Source organism: Symphodus melops (assembly GCF_947650265.1).
Source record: "Symphodus melops genome assembly, chromosome: 18".
In the NCBI taxonomy this organism is placed as follows: Eukaryota; Metazoa; Chordata; class Actinopteri; order Labriformes; family Labridae; genus Symphodus; species Symphodus melops.
This window is the reverse complement of record NC_136708.1, coordinates 11228038-11249639: the sequence shown is the minus strand read 5'-3', so window position 1 is coordinate 11249639 and position 21602 is coordinate 11228038. Positions and strand designations below refer to the sequence as shown.

Sequence of the window (21602 nt, the reverse complement as noted above, 5' to 3'; positions counted from 1 at the left end):
CACTGTCTCTGGTCGAGTCTTTGAAGTTTGGGTCCATCTGCGGCTCCTTACGCGTCACAACAGCACTCCAGGACTAAAGTTACCTTCTAACTACAATTATATACTAGTTTCAGTGAGGCCCTTTAATGACAACATAATGAGCTGGTTTATGTGACAGAACCGTGCAAATAGGACCACGTTCAAATTCCACACTTTGGTTGTGCAGTTAAGAAAGTTCACACTGGGTCTGCTATTGTCTTATTTTGTGTCTCCACGGGCCAAATATTTGCTCCAACATGCAACAAACTCGAAGCAGCCATACGAAGACATAGTTGCAAATCAGGCCTTTTGTCATTGACAAATTCTGTCAGTCAAGTTGTGTTTAATGATCATATTAATTCACAGAATCTCACATGTTCTAAATTATGGACAGAGCGCTAATGCTGTAGCCTTCGGCATATTGTACTTGTCAAATCTGAGCTGAGTATACGAACACATCAGCTGCATTATTTTGGGCTTCAGCTGTCGAACGTCGATGTCTTTTTTTGCTTTGTGTCCTATCACCTCGCAGCGCTTTGCACTCCATAAAAGGTTATAGCGGTAATTGTCTTTTATGGCTGTATACAGCTAACAACATCCTCTGCAAAGACACAGCTCTGTCCCCAACCCAGTAACACAGCCTACATATTGACCTATGTGTTTCTTGTAAATGGTGTGTGTGTGTGTGTGTGTGTGTGTGTGTGTGTGTGTGTGTGTGTGTGTGTGTGTGTGTGTGTGTGTGTGTGTGTGTGTGTTTTCTTTAATTCTTTTAAATTTGCTTTATGTGCACGTAGGCCTATCCAGATGTCTAGAGAAAAATGCATGTCTCTCTCTCTCTCTCTCTCTGTGTGTGTGTGTGTGTGTGTGTGTGTGTGTTTGACAGCAGTAACCTTCACATTTTTTCTGCCGCAATAAAAAAGGATCTTGCAACACTAAAAAGTTGTTCACAGAAACAAATCTTGAATCAATAAATCATGTAATTCATTTAGATGCGAGTCCAAAATGAAATGAGAATGCAACGTGCATGCATTCGCAGATATAATTCGTTTTATTTAATAAATAAAGTACAAATTACATTTGTGAACCAAAAGTCTGACGGTCAGCAGACCGTGAGGTATCAATAAGTAGCCTACAGTGTTTTGAGTTAATTTTCTCTCACTAGCAAACATTATTTACTTTTAACATGTTAGCTACTCCCTGAAATTCATAGTTCAGCGTCTAATGCAAGCAAATCTACGAGAATCCGTCATCAAAAAGGTTATTGTAGGTAGTTGAAGGACATAGGTAGTCATGTAATATAGCTTCTATAACACATTTTAATTGTGAACACTTTAAAGAGGTGTCTGAGGTTTAAGCACCTATTGAAAATGCGCTCAGTCGGGGTTGTCTATGTTTCCAATGGTAGGTTCAAACTCAGTCATGGGTTATGGTCATCAGTCATAGTTCTACCAGCGAGGGGAGACAACATTAAAATTAATGCATTACAAACTATAGGCTCAGATGACTCTGAGACGGACAACAAATAGAGCTACAAACCAGAACGAACACAGAGTGAAACATTCATACACAAACGAGCACAGGGACCAGGCCATCTAATTCACTTTAACGAGGTATTAAAAAAACAGCTTAAGAAAAAAATTAAAAAAACGAGTGGGCACTGTTAAAATTGTGCAATATAAAGGTAGTCGCATCAAACTGAAGCCCAACATGCTTTTTTTTACAAGACAAATAAGCCATATAGCTTCTGTATTATAGAACAATAAGACAACGAAGTTTAAAAACAAGGTCCAGCAGGGTTAAGAGCTTCCACACACAAAGCTCGCTAACAGCCTAAATACTGATTCATTACGGCTCAGTCACTCGTCTTTCGGTGCGCCGTCTTTATTAAACTTCTTCATCTTCATCCTGCGGTTCTGAAACCAGATTTTAACCTGTCTCTCGGTGAGGTTTAGCTGCCTTGCCACCTCGTACCTACGGTCCCTGGTCAGGTAGGTGTTAAAGAGGAACTCTTTCTCCAGCTCCAGGATCTGATGCTTGGTGTACGGACAGCGCTTTTTTCTTGTGGCACTCGCATGGAGCCAGTTGGACACTGGGTTATCTGGAAAGAGTGAAGGGGGCGACACTGGTGTGAGCTGTCCGGTACCGAGTGACCAAATGCAAACAAATAATTTTAGTTAAATGTAAAAATAAATCCATTGATAGAAACACAATGAAAAGACGTGCGTAAAAGCAGCTCCATCCAAGTAACACGTTCCCCCCATTTCTCTGTTTCCCTTTAAAAGCTGTAAAGGTTGTCTAATATTGCGATGATAGCCCGGCCATAAACAGTCCCCATAAGGAAATGGCACGTTCAGAATGGCATCTGTTGTGCAGACACGCACCCCCATCACGCACCCATATCCTCACAGCTTTATGCGGTATAAATAGTCGGCTATAAACATGTGAGGTGACTTACTTGGATCGAGGCCCGGTTTCTCCTCAGTTTCCCCGTTTATGTCCCCTGCCTGGCCGGACAGTGCGTCCTTTTCCCCCGCTGATGCCGTGGCCACTGTGCCGTTAGCGTAATCAGAGAGCAGTAGCGCCGTGTGGGAGCCGGAAAGCGCACCGTCAGCTCTGGCTCCGAGACTCTCCGGTTTGATCCCGTAGTGATGGGTTGTGGGTAATCCGGCCATGGGAAGAGAACCGGACATTGGTTCAAGCAGCCACGACTGATAGCGACCATCTGTGTCTGCACCCACCGGGCCTTGTGGATGCCCATAGTGGTGGTGATACACAGAAGAGACGGTGGTGGGGAACTGAGCAGGAACGTGGCTCCACGACGGCCCGAACACAGGGGGTTTGGACGGGAAGGTGCAGGTCCCGAGCTCGTTGTGGTCGCCAATAGAGGAGGCGGACTGTCTAGCGTGCTGGAGCCCAGGACCGGAGGGGTATCTCGGCACAGAGAGCTCCTCGCTCTCGGGTAGAATGAGGGAATCGACGTAGTAACTAGTCAGTGTTCCGGATGTCGACATGGCAGAAAAATGATACGTTCACATGTACGCAGTCATACAGCAAGATACATGCAAAAGTAAAACGCGCACACACACACCACACACACACATACACACGCAGTAAACCCAGCCTCACAAAATAACAATGTGGAGAAATCAAGTAGCAACTTGGCCCCACAGAGAACTACAGTGGGCTAGTAATGGGGAGCTAGGCTGCCGTGCCATTGGGTAGAAGACGCACGTGATCATAAAGGCTGAACAATAAAGGATAAATCAATCCCGCTGGTCATTAAATACTCACCCGCTCTCCTGTTACAACCTCTAGTTTTAAAGCTAAGAATGATCAAGTTATGGGTTAGATTTGTTATCTGTTAGACTGAATATGAATGAATGACTATTTAAAAAATATATATACTTTACTGGATCTTGTGCCTTTCCTTCAACAGATAAAACGCTTTCTGGTTCTCCCAAACGTTACAGTATATTTTTGGAAAGCTTTTTTTTACGATGCATTTTATAGGACACGTAAGCACCCGGCAACTACTGCTCACCAAAACATACCGATGTAATATAAAAACTTAGAGGTGAAAGAAATCATGAATTACGAATTGCAACCAAACAAATCGCTTTCCAAAGAAATCAGTATCTTCTTTGCGGCTGTGGCAGACATTTTCTGTTGTCCGTGAGTGAATCTTTAAATATGTTTTAAAAGCAAAGATTGATAAAGTGAGAGTAACTACTTAGCCTCATAGGGAACACACGATCTTTGTGTGTTCATGACTGTAGTGTCTGTGCGCGTTCTTCAATTTAAAGAATTTTGAAATGATGAGAATATGACAAAGATCCTGCTATTTTTTTATCCACATTTCGTGATTACGACTAAATCCATTGTCTATATGAATATATTACAACTGATAACCTACAATATAGAAAATAAATAACGGTGATCACAGTAAGACGTAGGCTGCATTTATTTAAGATGAAAATAAAACATTAACTACAAGTTATTACTTAGTGGATAATTTAAGACTTTATTACGTTTTTCGAATTTTTAATCAGGTTCTCTAAAAACGACAATATTGAATGCTAAACCATAGTCGTAGTTAGTTTGGCTAAAACGACGGTGTAATATATTGATTATATGATAACCAAAAATTACTTAGAAAATGTATTTTAAAAAAAAGACTACACGGTAGAAAGGGTTCAAATGTGTATGTTAAATCGTGTAGAAAAGTGGTCAGTATTTAAAATAAATTAAAATATACTGAAATGAATTAAAATACTTATAATGCTTAGTGGGCAACGTGTGTTTGTGTGTTAAACAGATTCTGAATGGAAGCACGGTGATTTTAAGGGTATTTTCTATTTCACAAACAGCATGCTCGTTCCTTCTTGAACAGCCTGCAGTTTAACCCGTTTATTATTTACACCGCCATTATCACTTGTACGGGCATATACGTTGTCATCATCACCACCATCAACGTATTAGCTGTAATGCCAGTGAGAGGCCAGAGCGTCAGTGTAAAGTTACACTTAAATTGAGCTACACATATACGTAATGTGTTGTTTGTGGTTTCCTCCTTTTAAAATTAAATGGTGCGAGAATTAGTGAGCAACGACACGTTCAAAATACATGTGTTTAGTGGAGACTTAGATTAATGTTTAATAAATAAAACAATTCAATACATTAATAAAATTAACGGTTCAAATATTTATATAAGAACATATCTGCAGGTTTAAAAATAACAGTCCTATTGTTCCATTGATTCTGCTAAACAGCGCGAGTAAAAACACTATAAAGAAATAGCAGTGATTTAACCATGGTTCACATGCTGATTTTTATATTAAACAAAAATACAACCACAGCTGAAACTCAATGAACTACACAAACACACACTGTACCATCATAAACCTATAACCCTGCACTGCAGCTCACGTCTCCAAAGCAGCAACCTTGAGTTCTCCCACATTACGCTGCGTGTTTTATTTATTACCATCAAACAGACGCAGAGCTTGGCCAACACCCCACAAGGCCACAGGCGATCCAACAAGGGGATTTTCTTTTTCTTTCTGTTATTGCATTTAACATAGAATCTCAGGGGGGGAGACACAAGCTGTGCACTGCAATTGCGAGCTATCTTCTCCCTGGTACTTGCACATTATTTGGACAGAAGACTTCAAACACGCCGACGAGGGAAAGGAGCGGCTGTGCGCCTAGTTGTGCACTAAAAGTTCGAATAGACAAACACCTTCAGAGCAGGAAAAGACGCCGCTCTGCCAATAGCTCTCAGGCTGTAAACCTAAATCAGGGTGTGTTTTTCACCCGGTTTACCGCAGGGGCTATTCACTTCTTTTGCTTCTGCAGATAACAGCCTGTCTGGCGGATCTAAATATCGCCATAAAGCCCTTCCTCTCCTTTTGTCTGAAGCACTATTGCACACAGGAAGCATCCGGTCTCATTGCCCACGGAGGTCGCTGTTGCCCCATTCACCTTCCCCTTCCCCTCCACTGCAGTGGTCGTAACCGAGGCCTTGTCTGGCGTGTCTGTGTCACTACTACTCACGGAAAACTCTCACGGCTTTACTTAATCCCCCAAGACCACGACGCATACGGTAGCTCAGCTTCGATCACGTTTAAAATTGAGCTCACAAGCGAGAAGGGCTCACTGTATAACGTCGAAAACATTGCAGGAGATAGGTTAAGAATAAACACAGCAGCCACCCACTCCTCCCCGGATAGTAAACCTGGGAGATTAGAGTATGCTTACAAAACACGTCCTCCCTATTTTTCATTAATTCGAGTTATATTTGTATCTGTGATTTGTCTCCGTTTACTCTCCGATGTGTGTAACTGGGGCAATTAAGACAGTTTCATGTTGCAGAGTTAGAAATTGACCCCAACAACATGAAACTACCTAAACCACTCGACAGTCGATCAGGGCCTCAAGTGGAACACAACCAGCGACAGATAATGCCACGTGCTCTCCGGTCCAGTCATCAAGTGTCCAGAAATAATCTGTACAGAAGAAAGTACATCTCTATTGTGCACAAAGAATTGAACCTACAGCAACAAGATGCACAAAGGAAAAACAAAATTAACTGACACATGGACTCACCTACATCCTGGAGATGTTAATCCTAGTATTCCCAACACTCGCAAAGAAGGAAATGTTTCATCAAAACAGTCTCTCTGTACAGTTCCGATTAATAGCACAGAGCCGGGCCTCCTCTCCTCTCCGTCTGAAAGGCTCTCCCTCGACTGAAGCAGCTCTTAGAGGAGAGGGAGAAACCTCATATACCAGCCAGTCATAAAACTCTACAATAGCCGGCTGGGCTTGCAGCTAGACGGCTTATAGCCTAATATCTTAATTATTTCCGAGAAGCATTACTTTAGCCTCTAGAAACTTTTCTAGGACCTGGTTCACAAAATGGAAAGGATTTTTTTGGATTTAAATTTTACTTCTGAATGACAAAAAGAGCTGCTGAAAATATAAACCCACAGAACAAAAATACAAGCTGCTACTCCTCAATACCAGCTGATAATTTATTAAGCATTACACAAAAACACAATGTCATATGTACACAGAAATATACAATAAAAACATTACTCCTTCACTTTGCGCATGTTGTCGTGTGAACATCCTCATTGTGAACAAAGATTTTAATTCTACATTTAGCTCGTACAATTGTAACTGTTTTTCATGGGAAACTACAGCTAATGTTCACAGGTGAATTATATTTCCCTTGGTGATACATGGGCATTATATTCCTGGGGGTTTAATATTCTTTATGTGCAACATTTTTTATCATGCAATTCCAATGAAATAAAATAAAGTCATACTTTTGGATTAAATGTATAGAAAAGAAGATAATTTTAAAAAGTAGGGTAAAGTGGATAAGCTATGCCACTTCTGCTCTTTTGAACTTTGTGTTCATTTCAATGCACTGATACAATTCAATCACACAAAAAACAGGTCTACAATACAAAAACACGACCTTGAAAAATCTAATTTAACCCATAACATTCACATTTTCCCCTTTTTCTTTACTCAGCAGCTCACAGAGGACGACTCACTGACTTTGTTTGGTAATAACAATGAGAGTTGTACCCTACAGTGAAATGAGTCATTATGCAGCCATAGTGGTGAAGGAGTATGTGTGCCATTGATTCCCCCCCTCCCCCCATTTACTTCTATTTCAATATGATCACCTCGTTCATCACGAAAATCCGTAGTTGGAAGTTAGCTCCCGGATTCTGTTTTCCCGCGTCATTTTCTTCAGTTTCATCCTGCGATTCTGGAACCAGATCTTAACCTGTCTGTCGGTCAGGTGGACACTTTTACTGATCTCTAGGCGGCGCTCTCGGGTCAGGTACATGTTGAAGAGGAACTCCTTCTCCAGCTCCAGTGTCTGGTGTTTGGTGTATGGACAGCGTTTCTTCCGGCCGCTTTTCGCTGTCAGCCAGTTAGCCATGTTTTCACTCTTCGTGTCTCCTGGGGAAAATGGGCAGATGCATGATTTTTACGCACTGCAATAGGATGTGTGTGTGTGTGTGTGTGTGTGTGTGTGTGTGTGTGTGTGTGTGTGTGTGTGTGTGTGTGTGTGTGTGTGTGTGTGTGTGTGTGTGTGTTATGCGTAAAGTATGTTAAAGTGTGATTCACATACCATTGGTTTGTGTTAAATTTATATAAAATATATAATGGCATAGAACATAGGTAAATACAATTACATTTAAACAACTGTTTACTTTTAGGTCTATATTTTACGCATCGCCAAAATAGAAATACTCACTGAGGCAAAATGTAGCATCAAGTATTCATCTGGAATACTCGCTTTTCAATAACGTCATAAAACCAAAACTAGCTTTGCTCTCAAATTCTCTGATAGTTGTAATTGTATGCACAACATATGCCATTAATGATGCACATTTATAGAACTTCAATTTAATCAAAAGCTCATATTTTAAAAACGAGGGACAATTCATCACTTTACACTTTTCTAACCCGTGTCTTGACCGATCCCTGTGGAACAAACACTAAAATGACACCTGACAGGTGCCATAAAAAACCTGTCCCTCTACCTGTGCATCATGCAAACATCTGTGCAGGGCCACACCTATGACGAATTGTAATTACCTTTAGTAGCTTTTGTTGTTCTATCTTTGACATTCTCCTCTGTCTCGTCACCCGACGAGGCTTCCGCGTCAGAGGACTCGCGTGCCTCCTCGGTCACCGGTCCAGGGTGAGGCTGCAGGTCGGCGTTTCCCGAGGACGTGGGCTCCTCAGTGGTCCTTCCTTCCTGCGCCGTGGCTGGAGTAGAAGTCGGAGTTGGTGGCGTGTGGAAGCGAGCGGGAGCAGTGGGGTGTAGGCCAAAATGAGAATGGGAAGGGTTCGGCTGGGGGCCGTTGCTGTTGTAAAGTTTATGAGAATGTGCGTGCGTCTGAGACAAGCGGAAGTAGCCCGGCACAGGCACTGAGCCCCCGCCACCGCCACCGGTACCTGTACAGGAACTCGAACCGAATCCGGCTGTAGTTAACCTCGAATATGTAAGATCTTCGGCGGTGGAGGCTTTAGGGCACTTGGGCTGTTCATACAGGCAGTAGGTGCTCTCCTCCTTAATGTTCTGCGGGAACGAGCAGGGCGCGACCTGGGGACCCGCAGGGTGCTCTTGGTCCATACGACATGACCTCTGCGCGTCCATCCACATCTCCATGCTGGACATGTACGCGCCTGAGCCAGAAACAATGTTGTGCGGACCCACCTCGCTCCGCTTAACCATACCTGGGAAGTATCCATAATTGTGTAGTCCGTAAGGCACTTCTGTAGCTGCGGTGTTGTGGGGCACGCACACTGCGCTCCCTGCGTAGTGACCTCCGCCACTCTCGCTGCGGCCATTGATCAGAGAATCCACTAAAAACGCATTTCCTGACGGAGTGTCCGAACATGACATTATTGTGGTGTATTTTGGCGAAGGGAGAAGATAGCCCTTTCTGGCTGACATTTCTTGTGCAAAACATGCTGGATATGATTAGAGGCACCCCCCTCTTCACCATGCAGACTGTAAAACCAATGGAAATGCTGGAAGATGTGCAGTCCCCTCCCACACCGCAGCTACGTAGAAGCCGAAGCGAAATCCATCATGGGGCTGAGGCAGAGAAAGAAGACAGCACAGCAATCAGTGTGTTGCCTCACCTCGCCTTTATGCACCACCATTTCACTGGAAGGGGCGAGGTCCAACCTGATACAAAGTTTAACAGTAGTGATGTGCTAAAGTTAGGAATATACTAATGTGGTTTAAATAAGCCTCGAAATCAGTTCCATACTGTACAAACCATAACATTGTTGTCAAAACACTGCTCCCATGCACTGCCCTCTATGCAAATCATGTCACCACAATGATTAGCAATAAAAACCGTTAAAAGCCTCAGATTCAAACTTCAATATCAAACTTGCCAACTGATTTTACTGAGGTAAGAGAAAGAGAAAGTAATGTAAAACCAAAAAAAACCCCTACCGTTATGCGCTATACCACACAAAGAATATTGTGATCATACAAATGGTCTGAAGCAGGAAAATCAAATTTAAAAGTTTAGCTGCAGAATACCACCAACAAAGACAACAACAAAGCCATCGGACGACGTGGTAATAAAAACAGTTTGTAAAAGAGGGAGAATCCGCCAATGGCAAAATGACTTGGCAAGAAGCCATATTATATGATGCTTCCTTTAGCCTCAAGACAGTCTAAACTCTTCCACACTACTATCAACAGAGCCATGTTTGCTAGAGATAAAGTGAACAAAACAAAGCATACACGTTCTTCCTTTATGTAGGATAATACGTTTGCTTCAACAGAAAAGTTTTCTATGGTCTTTAATATCGAGTGTAATTATTGAAACTGTCTTAGTGAATTCAACAAAGTACTGACTTATTTTTAATTACTCTTTTATAAAATAAGCTTTTGTGCCTATATTTATTTAATCAAAATAGCTATTTGTGTTGGATGGATAGCTTACCAATTCCCTGTCAATTAATATCCATGAAGATAAAGAATAAATCCGTAATGCAAATAGCTGGTTTCACGTTTAGAGAATGTTTGCTTCCTTTGAAACATCACATGGCCTAATTGTTCCATGTAAGAAATATCATTTACTTTATACAAACTGTAGTGGTTTTCTTTCAATAATATACTACAATTAAACTCATGGCGTATATTGCACAACATTTCTTTGTGACATAGTATTATTTTCAAACAATAGAGTATTTAATCCGTGATAAAATAGCTAACTAAACAAAGATACTCAAACCCGCAATTTATGCTGTTTTAGTGCTATAAGTCAGTATTCATACATTGTTGTTTTAGGGACTAAATAATCTAAAATGTGCTCAGAGAAATAACTCTGATTCGTTAAACTCCAAGAATATTGATTCCAGTGCTGTGAGAAAACAGGCGCTTTTTGCCACAACACAGCAGACAGGATTGTTGCACATACAAGTCATCCTGTCGGTCCAATTTGGGGCAATAAGAGCCACAATAAAACTTTCCTTCCATCTCCGAGTGTCCTTGGCCATGTGCACTCTATTGCTCTCTCCAGGTTGAAGTTAATCTCGGCCAGCCTTGCCATTACCAGGCCCAGGTGGCCGCTGCGAGCCCCCCACGGCTGCCTTTTTTTTCAGCTTGTTGAATTGAAATGAGGAAAATTTTCGAGAAATACATAAATTGAGGACATTTAGCTTTTTTTAAATGCTTGTGTCATTTACAGCTCATTTCTGCACACTGGCTTGGATTTTTAGCGCGTTTATGGTGGTCATTTGTCACTCGCTCGTGGTCAAAACCAACATATTTCAGATGGCTTAAATGTCTGGAAGTTAGTAGGAGGTTATTTATGCGAGTATAAATTTAATGCAATAATCATACTTAGAGTTAAATTATGTTTCTCAGAAATACGAAAAGAGAAGGAGTTTTCTCCAACATACAAGCTGTGCTATGATCGTTTGCGCCTGTTTAGTACATTTCCTTTAGTAAAAACCAAAACATAATTCAATGCAATGTTAACCCATTAAATACAGAAAAAAATCACGGCATTAGGTCTAAAGCCTTTGTTTCCTTCCCTACAGCGGCCCGGTCCTTATGGGACATATGATCCAGTAAGGAAACTAAATACATCAATTAATTATGTGTGCCCAGGATTAAACTGGTTTGCCCAGCACACTTCGTGGTGTTGTACAGGCATGGGGCCTATCGATATCTGAGTGTTACAGTTATTAATTGTAGCTATTAAATCTTCATTTTTCACAGCTGCCCGGCTATTATATCCTCCAAACAGTTTACTCTGACCACTGGCTTTGATCCGGCCCATATAATCGTGGCCGAAGAGGCCGTTTGAGCCGTATCATGTTCGTCCCGAGTGCAGTTATAAACAATAATGCGGCGTTTTATTACATCCAGCGGAAGCATTTATTTTTCACGAGAGACAAAGGAGAAAGAGACTCGGTCGGCGTGCATTAAAGGTCCAGAATAACCACTCTGACACTGATATCCTCACTGTGTCCATGACAGGAAGTAAGGGGACACGCGATAGCTGCCCTATCACAGTCCAATCGAATCTTCTAATAAGAGCTTTGGCACTCTTGGCACGTACACACAATAATGATATTTGGAAGGACGTCAAATGTCGTCAATGGGTTATTTGAAAAGGAAGAGTGAGCATGTTAGGCAGGGATGTGATTAAAGATAAGCACGAGGACCAGAAACGATTTGTTTTGTAAACACCCACAACTGCACAAGGGTTATCCCGTAGATTGTAACTCTATGCATTTTTCAAATAATAAAGCAGACTTTCCTACAAATCCAAAACATTTGTGGTTAAGACTAGACTGCAGAGCTCTCCAGGTATAGTCAAGCCGTGCTATACTTCTACCATTAAAAAGCTCCAGCTCAGCAAAATGAATAGCACATGCAGCACGAAGGTTTGGCACAGATGTGTTGCCTTATTAGGGCCCCCAAGATGACTTCTCTTCAGCACGGCCCAGTGAGCACAAAGAAACGTGGAAAGTAAACTCAAATCTCTAACTAACAAGCTTCGAATGCACGAGAGGAATCTAGACACCGTTGGGCTGTTCTTGCTAGAATCTACCAACGCTTTAGGCTGTGAGGACAACTTATTTTACCTGCTGGCATTTTAGGTGAACTTAGAGACGAAAAGATCCACGGCCATGACATTGGTCCCAATAGCGCCTCCCTGTGGTAAAGATGGGTGTTCTCCTGCCGCAGCTCGCCTCTAATGTGAGTCGAGGTGGACAAACCGCACAGGGGGAAAGCCTCTCAAATGAAGCTGCAGCAGCAGCTAGCAAGCAGAAGCGTTTTCTATCCGTCCTCACCATGTCGTTGCTCTCGCCTCCTTGGTAACACAGATAATAACCTTGGTCTCAGACGGTTTATGGCACTGCACTCCAATTGTACAAATGCCCCAGACTCTCAGACAGCTTTTATGGCCACGTTGCTGCGGCAACGGGGAGGATGTCCCGTAATTAGGGACGGAATTCCAGCGTGCAGTAAAGGATGCGCAAGGCAAGGCCGGACTATGGCAGAGAGAGGCAACCATAAACTTCAGCCTCTCTCCCCGCGTTTATTGCCCTTTTGACTGTCATATATGAACGCCAATGCGCTGCGGCTAGACCCCATAAACACAGTGATAACAGCAAATATGGCGACCCTCGCTAAAGGAGAGTGTTGTTGAAACTGTTTCCAAAGACAATCAGCGAAATGACAGCTTGCTCAAACACACACAGCCTATAGAGCAAGAGAAAGAAAAAAAAACAGAAACGAAGAGAACACAAATGTAAATGTACAATATTATTTACAGGGATGGACTAAAGTTGATGTTTGTCCAATTCATTGTTTGTTAATTGTACTACGTATCTATCTATCTATCTATCTATCTATCTATCTATCTATCAAAGTTGATCAACAAGCTTTCCACAGGGGCAAAAGATTAAACATGTCATGTTTGCATGATCTAAAATGGCTTACCGCCCCGAGATATAAATAAATTATTCCGAATAACACAACAGTTGGATTTCAAATTCGAAAATATTATCTCGGCTCAATCGCAACGTTTAAACGACTCAGGGTTAGCTGAACCTTGAATTGTTAAGGTATAACTAATTATCAAAGGATTATCTTAAAGAAACTGAACTCGTCGTCTCCATTAGTTTGAGGGGTTTACAATTGGCACTTGAGCCTTTGAATCTGCGTCATTTCTGTTTTAAAACTTATTGGAAAAACAAAGTCTGACCCAGTGAGACAAATTCTGAACGCTCGAGGTAAATGTGTTGTATTTGCTTGCGTAAAATGCTTCACATGTGCGTAATTGCATTATTGAAGAGTCACAGAACTAATAAGAAAAAAGGAATCTTAGTTTAAAAAAAATGAACAGAATAAACATGAAGAAATTTCTACATTTTTTCAGTATTTTTTTCATTCGTTTTTTTATTTGTAAATATAGTATAATACACAATAGTTTGGGCATATCAAGCAATTGATTCAATGCGATGACCCTGGCCAGCACACTTGAAAATGTGATCTTTACTCAGCAAGTTTTAAAGGCTCGCCAGTCATGAGAAAATATTCTGTTTATGCGTATCAATGTGAGACCAAAGAGGCCCGATGCATGTCTACCTGTGTGAATCTGTTGGGCGTGTACTTCAGTGCAACTCCACACTGCTCCAGTAGACAAGCTTATCTCTCTGGTGTGGCCTGCATTATCAATACTGGACTGATAGTCTCCAAAGAATCAAAAAGACAGCATGGATTTAAGTTCAAAAGATACGCTAAATATAAATACACATAGCTTTCATTCTGCAGGCTGCAGGAGGGACAACAAAAGCTCGCTTTGAGGTCACCCCAGGCTGAACATGGAATCACAACAAGCCTGCCTGTAATAATGGACTTTGCCTTGGTTCGCCGTGACTTTAAAGGAGATAGTAAACGAGTGGCTACATAATAAATAAGCACACACAAAACAGAAACACGTTACATTCTCATCAGTTCGGACTCATTATTTGGTCACACCAATATAAAATCAAAGTCGCAATAATAAATGCACCACTATTCTGATTTCAAAACAGAATACGTAAAATAAATCTTTTGATTACAAAATACACTGGCTGAGTCAATTAATTGACTGCTATTTCTGCCGCGTAAAAGGAAAAGAAACCAGGCGTTTGTGAGTGATAATATCAACATGGGCCCTCGCAGTCCTGGCGAAAAGAGAAATCTGTGACATGTCGCCTAGTACAGAGTCTGAAGAGAGAAGTCAAAGTCAACAGACAGTCTTAATTCATGCTCGCTCAAACACACAGGTTTGTCTTTTTTCAGATCACAGGGTGCTGTTGTCCTCGAACTTGAAATAACCCACTGAGCAGCGATGTTGTTGTTGCTGCTGTCTCAGCCAATGTGGTACACAATGTACAGCCGGAGAGTCAGTTAGTGTGTCTGTAAACGCAGAGTCCCACAGCAGGGCGCGGTGCTGTTCTGTCCCCTAAAGCAGAGGGTTAGACGTGTAATATTGTAATCTATCTCTGTTCAGTTTCTTCTCCTTCATGCGACGGTTCTGAAACCAGATCTTCACTTGTCGGTCAGTGAGGTTAAGCATCCGAGAAAGCTGCATGCGTTTTTCCTTGTTAATGTACACACTGAAGAAGAATTCTCGTTCAAGTTCTCTGATCTGGTATTTGGAATAAGGACACCTTTTCTTGCGGGTCCTTTGTCCATCTGAAAGACAGGAGAACACAAATCATAGCTGTGATAGAAGTTGGAAACCTTTCAAATAAGCCAGAACTTAAAAAAATAAATAAAAAAAGTACAAATAATTACACGCCATGGGTTTTGCTAAAATTACGCAGCGGGTTTACTTTTCATAGCATTACACAACATATTTCCTATTTCTATAAAACTAAATATTAAATGCCACTGGAAAATTTGTAAACATTTTTCTGCTGAATCACCAGACAACCGACTTGGGCTTTTACCTTTTCTACCAAATTAAAACAAAAAGCTCCATATCAAATAAAGGCAACTAAAGGTGACAGGAAAACGGCTATAACTTGTATACATTTTATGAAATCATGAGATTTATAGAACACAAAGGGATAATGTACGTTGGATACATAGTCCTTGATGGCTTTAACACAAGAACTCAAGTCTGCTAAAACGTAAACCAAAGGCACTACCCTCATTGTATGCAAGTACTTATTGAACGGTAAGAACTGTTTGTAATTCACGAGCTAACGATGAGCTGTGTATGAATTCTCCTTTATAACGTGGTGCTTTTTTGAAAACGTCAGGGAGTGTTGTAGAAAATTCACAAGGCTGATGCCTTTCACGGCCAATTTCAACTCCAAACACGTGATCCTGCAGTTTATAACTAAGTTTTGTTGGGGGGTGGGGGGTCTACAGGCCCTCTATAAACCTTATATGCTTATAAAACAGCATATAAAATTTTTAACAGCAGCGCGCAAGATTGCAAACTTTCTCTCATAACCAAGGCGCTGACTTTAATACGTACTGCTGCTGCTGGATTTCTCCTCATTGTTGCCGGAAGATAACTCCGGGCTGCTCGTCTCCTCCCGCGGCTCCTTCGCCTCTGAGTCCCTGCATGAAGGTGCGTCCTCCGGCGCAGAGCTGGGCTGCTTGGTCGGGGTTTTGTCCCCCGAGAAGCCGTTTGTGGATGAGCTTTCCGATGTGTTCCCATACGCCGTCTCGTAAAACTGATCGAAGGCTTGTGGCAGCACGCCGTTTCTGCCAACGTTCCCGTAGAAATTGGAGGCAGCGGACCCGGCGCCCGTGTGGTGGTGGTGATGGTGGTGATGGTACGCCGCAGAGGCTGCTGCGGGGCTGTTTTTACCGAACATGTCCCCTACAACGGCAGTCTGCGCCGACAAACAGTCCCGGTGCACCATGTCCTCCGCGCTGGGGTAGGCATGGGGTAAGTTTCCTCGGTGCGGCCATTTACCGGACGCGTCAATGGCTGCATAGTCCCTGAACGTCACCTCTCTGACGGGTTGGACCTGCGGTAAATTGGAAGAGTAGGAGTATGTCATAGGGCGGGTGGACTGGGTCTGGGATAAAAAAGAGGGGAGACCGGAGAAATCAGCCCCCGCCGACACGTAATAAGTACAGCTTGGCAAGTACATGTTTGATCCGACGGGGACCCTTTCGTCAAAATCCATCATCGTAGTGCACCCTCCACTATAACTCTATGTTGGGCTTTGATTCCTCTATAACCGCCCTGAACATGGCTCTGAAGCGCCGTGCCTCCTGCCTCTTTGAAGCAGGTTCGCTAAGCAGAAATTTGGAGACGTAAGCTGACGTGGAGAGCCATCTCCATCCACTCCACTGAGGAGGAGGTCACGTGACCACGCGGCAGAAATTGACAGATTTTCAGAGTGTGTGTGTGTGTGTGTGTGTGCACGTGCGTGCGTTCGTGACTGTGTGCATGGGTGTTTGTGTGTGTAAAGAAAAGAGGAGTGTGTGTAGGAGTGTAAAAGCCATGACTGCTGTGTCCTAAAGCTTGACATTGGTGGTTCAACGCCATGTCTGCTTAAAAACGAATTCCATAACATGCAAGGAAGTCTGGGGAAGAAGAAGCTGTAATGTAATGATGTCGTTTATTGAACTAGGAACTTTAATCGAAGTTTAATTAAAAAATGAGATGTTAATTTTCCTATATATTCTATGTTTTTACACTTTAAATCTGTTGTACAAAACAAATTCTGTATTTAACGCTTTTTCTTTTTTTTCCATATATAGTTTGACCAATAAAAAATACATTTCAGATCATTGGCCGAGCCATACCTGACAATAACATTAACTACAACAGCGTTACCGTGCACAGATAATATGGGACCTGAACTAGAGGAAGGAGACAACCAGCTTATCTCGTGTCTGCTTTTAGAAAGGTCTTAGTCATCATCATTTGGTGCTTTTACAACGTAGCATTTGGCCCAGTGGGCATTTGGTTATCAGGGTCATGTTCAAAGTAGAGGCTAGTGTTTCAACTGGCCAAGGCCTTGTGTAAGTAAGTTTAACAAATCAACTATTGAGTTTAAAAATGTAAAAGTACCACCTTAAAATGAAACCGTAGAATTTAAGAATAAGGTCACAAAAGACAATTGTGTTTTTATGGTACATGCAACCTTACGCATAGGTGTAAGTGATACATCTCTTGTTTATATCATTTGAATTGTTTTATATTGTATTTTTTCAGTCTCAAAGGAAGAAAGTGACACATCTTCGCAAACACCAGAGGCGTATTGATGTTTACCTCAATACACGAATACGATAAGTTTACAAATGACAAGAACGAAGAATCAGCTGCGTAAAATCAATTAAACAGTCTGACTCAGTATTAACTGTTACAGCCTCTCAGAATATATAAACCACCTAACTTTGTGAATGTTTTTTGCCCTGCTGTTTCTATTTTGCCTCATACACTGACTTTTAATGGATCCACTTAAATCCCCACAGCCCGAAATATTTAAACCCTCACTTTTTACGCACCACCATATCTTCAGGTTTTGTGCAAATATTTACTCAGATGTGCGTCACTGAGAAGTAAGACAGCTCCTACAAATTTACAAGACATTTTTATGTTTTACTGAATGATAATTTCAATCAGATGCCGTTTGTATACATTAATTTCCATGAGGCAAAATATTGTGGGTTAGTTCTATCAATATACAAAAAAAAATAGCTGCGGGGAAGAGAGAATTTCCTTACGGATCATATTGCACACGATTATAAAATCCTTTCTTGGTAAATATTTTAATCAGGAATGTGGAAAACATTATAAATCTTGAGGATATATATATATTGTCTTACTGAATTGTTCAGTATTATTGATTTGTTCAGAAGCAAAAGTTAATTAGTACACCGAGTATCTTTTGAACAGTTTAGGTTCCCTTTAAATGATTTTGTGTTCATGTCCGTTAACATTCCCTGAATCTCTGTTCTGAGGCCACCATGGAGCATGTTTTTGAGAGTCTGCAACTTGACTCTAATGTGCTGTGAATGAGAGACCTGAGCTGGGATTAAGACCGCCGCGGCTGACCGGGCCCCACAGCCCGATGTGCACATGGAGATCTAGAGGCTCCTTGGTGGCACATGTGAAACACAACCTTAAAATATCACAGACATAAAGACTGTGCAAGCACCAACTAACGCCTTGTGAGTGTATCAAAACAGGAAAAAGCATGTAGCCATTGCAAGCCAGCGTCCAGCTCACAGGCCGTTTTATTTGGATAAATTGCAGGGGCACAAACAAGCCGAGTGTCTCTGCGACCACACGCTCCGCCTCTCAGTCAATCCAGACAAATTCTACGACTTGTGCTGAAGCTTTTAAGCCGTAATTGCGCACAGGATGTCCAGGAAAACCAAAGCCGGCTCTGCACAGACCTACGTTTTTATAGCTGCTATAGTATTCTGCTGCGCCTTTTTTTCCTCCCCGGCCAGACAGACACCACAAAACTGGTCAAGCGTGATGGGAAGTCACCACCTACACGGACTCAAAGTCAGCAGCTGAGGATTTTTAACTTCATAGAAACTAATCAAGTTTGTTGCAAGCTAAGGTAAGAATTATTCTCAAAACAAACCCACCTATTTCTAACCATTTAACTAATTTTAATGAAATTTGAACCCTAAACTAGATAAGCAAAACAAAAACCATTCCTTAAATACCAACTGAGTTTTGTATTAAAGAATGTTGTTCGAGTGATCCTCTAAGCATCCTCCTCATGCCGTTTTGCTCATCAACTCGCATTCTGGCGCTGCGTAAACGCTCTCAAAGCCAAAGCTTGTCTGTACGGTCGACTTCAAGTTCGGGGGAGGGAGAGGGTCCTTCAGAGAGAGAGAGAGAGAGAGAGAGACAGAGAGAGAGAGAGAAAGAGAGAGCAAAGGGCCCAACTGTGCCCCGGATGGAGTTCCTCTAATTGCTTTTGCATTTACGCAGGCCCCCATATTACAAGTGTGGTCGATAATCTGAGCCTGTAAATCTAAACTGAGAAAAACTCAAATTCACTTTAACTTTTTAATGCGTATTATGTGTGATACAGCCGTAAGAGCCTAGGTTGCAGGTTTTTATTTTCACTTTGTATAGTACCTTTAAGAAATTGAAAAAAGATAGCAATATATTAGCAATGCGGAGGGATTTTTTGAATCCTAAAGGTTGATGATGCCAACATGTTTTCATCGCACACAAGGGAAAATATTTTGTCTGTCAGGGTTTGTACCAAAAACAGAAACATTAAACCTCAAGGATAAACATTACACCACTGATATTTGATATCAAAGACCAAGTCACTCTGCAGATTTGAAATAAAGACAGAAAGTTTTCTAGACCTTTTTGTGTCAAATATGTGGAGACATCCGTAAACGCACACACAGTAAACGATTATTTTAAAAAAAAACTAGACACCAAAACACATGCATTTAAAATGACTGATGTTAAAAAAAAACATGTGTAATAATAAATGAAAGGTAAAGGGTTAATGGAAGTGTGAATTGAATGGGGTGACAGAATCGCACTGGACAAGACAGGAAGAGAACGCGACGCACAGATAGCCCAATCCGTGCGCCATAAAACCTTGCGATACAACAAGTAAACAATCACGTGTTGGAACTGAGTACAGTTTAACGCCACGTCAGGTAGGCCTATAGGCTGTAAAGCAGGCTAAATGGACACATGCAGTGTCTTGCAAAGAAACCTCCTGCAGTTTTAGTCTTCAAGTGAAATCAAAAGAGCAGAGCTTTAGTGCAGGCTGCTCTGTTGTTTTCATTTTAGGATGGAAAATGGGGCCACCTGCATTTGAAAGCTTCTTTTCAGTATATTCTTCACCAAGTGAAGACACAAACGCAGTATGCTGAACAGGAGGCCGAACAGATACAGTCGGATTGTACAATAAGGGATACTGCAGGCGCCAACCGTGAGTTGTAAATGCACACACTCTGAAGCAATCCAATATCACAAACTACGAGGTTTAAACTCAATATAACGGTTTGTTACTAAACAAATGTCGCAGAACCAAAGCTGCACTGGACTCAGCTAATTATCAAGCTTGTAACACTCAATGAAGTTTGAAATTTTGGATTTTATCTGCAATCTTCTGTTATTTTTTCCCTCTGTATTTCTACATTGAAATAAGTTTAACTTCAATGTAGACACGTTTAAAACACATTGTCATGTTACTGGCCACGCTGATACCAGCTTGGATTTGCAGGGCGATTATAAAAGCGTCAGACTGAAACATGAAACAATCAAAACCGGCGAAATGACAACTGACCAAGCAGGAAAATATCATTAAATGTGAACCTGATTAAGCGACACATCTGTTGATTTATCCACAGGTGACAGAGATGTTGGCTGGCAGAGAAGGCGACGACATGAGGGCTCAAGCAGGACCACACAGGGGCCAGGCAGGGTAAAGCGACCAACTCCACGGTCAATGGGAGTCCCTCTGACTGACTTCACAATGCTGGATTAGTCTGCAGAGGGTGTCCTGGGAGACAAGGCGTCAGCATCCGCGGGCCTGGACAAAAGGACATAAACTGGACTTCAGTGGGGGAGAAATGAAATTTTACAATGGAAACAAACACAGAAGGGAAAACAAAGTGAAAGACAGAGTCCAAGTTAAAGTATAAAGAAGGCAAAGTCTTACATTCTGGAAAAGGAACCCGGGTAAAAACTAAATTATTCGACTTTAGAAGACTGTCTTCATAGCGCATTTTCATTTGAAGGACAGAGATTGTAAAACCATAAACACACAAAATCACAGCATTATAATTTACATTTAACTTCACTTTAGCCTGTTAATTGTGTTTTAACTTTAAGCATAAATCATAATTATCAATTTGAGTGCTATACGCTGACACACAGGCTACATTTCCTCTGCGTATCCGCATATTTTCTGCATGTTCTGCATTTAGCTTTAAGGATAATGTATTTATCGCCATAGCCAAATAAACATGCAGTTCAACTGTCTTATAGTTTAACTCTCTGCATGCTGAATGACAGAATAGGATACTATTCAAACGCAGTTTTTCTCCATTGTATTGGAACTTTTTAGAAAAAAAGGGCGATTTGTCAGATCTTTGATCAGATGACTTGAGGATTGTTTCCAAAATATATATGGCTTGATTAAGTCTGGTGAATAGTAGGTATACAGAAGCCCAATATCATATTTAAAGCGCGTTTTTCTTTATTGGATTCTTCATTTTAAGAACATTCAAATCATTCAAAATCTTTTCAATTGTTGAAAAAGGCATTCAAAATTAGTTTGACCTGTGGTTTTCTAGCCAAATAAAATACTAACAACAAATTACAAATGTAAGCTATAACCCAGGATTCTTCAAATATGGTTCAGTGAAATCGGAGTATGGCGTCGTGTATCGATGAGAAATAGGGAAATATAACCTAGGGTTGTATATGTACAAATGTGGGCGTTTGCCAATAGATAAAGCCTTTAGTCCTAAAAAAAACAAAACAAACAAAAAAAACAACAAACAAGAACAAAACAAATCAGTTATATTTCGATTTAAAACA

At 41.4% G+C, this 21602-nt stretch overlaps 3 protein-coding genes across 6 annotated transcripts in view; all 3 read right to left on the bottom strand.

Annotated features, from left to right (window-relative positions):
• Positions 1 to 1109: 1109 nt before the first annotated feature.
• On the bottom strand, positions 1110 to 3633 carry hoxa9a (homeobox A9a). The gene is made up of 2 exons (XM_079368302.1): positions 2474 to 3633; positions 1110 to 2116 (listed from the first exon to the last, which is right to left on the bottom strand). Exons 1-2 carry the CDS (start codon positions 3027 to 3029, stop codon positions 1875 to 1877), a joined length of 798 nt encoding a protein of 265 aa, XP_079224428.1. The 5' UTR covers positions 3030 to 3633; the 3' UTR covers positions 1110 to 1874.
• A 2904-nt stretch (positions 3634 to 6537) lies between these two features.
• Positions 6538 to 21602, bottom strand: part of LOC306839715 (homeobox protein Hox-A10-like) — a 37467-nt gene continuing 22402 nt past the window's right edge. Inside the window, exons 2-4 of one of the 4 annotated variants that reach the window (XM_079368560.1) lie at positions 20373 to 20589; positions 8143 to 9151; positions 6538 to 7500 (exon numbers count right to left, since the gene is read on the bottom strand). In XM_079368560.1, the coding sequence (XP_079224686.1) occupies positions 7226 to 7500; positions 8143 to 9007 (1140 nt within the window). In that variant the 5' untranslated portion in view covers positions 9008 to 9151; positions 20373 to 20589 and the 3' untranslated portion in view covers positions 6538 to 7225. Of the gene's footprint in view, positions 7501 to 8142; positions 9152 to 12174; positions 12518 to 20372; positions 20590 to 21602 lie in introns of those variants that run through there. The other 3 variants (XM_079368563.1, XM_079368561.1, XM_079368562.1) reach the window with 3 other exon arrangements.
• hoxa11a (homeobox A11a) lies at positions 13473 to 16386 on the bottom strand. Its single transcript, XM_079368564.1, has 2 exons — positions 15573 to 16386; positions 13473 to 14779 (listed from the first exon to the last, which is right to left on the bottom strand). The coding sequence occupies exons 1-2, from the start codon at positions 16237 to 16239 to the stop codon at positions 14547 to 14549; spliced, it is 900 nt and encodes a 299-aa protein (XP_079224690.1). The 5' UTR covers positions 16240 to 16386; the 3' UTR covers positions 13473 to 14546.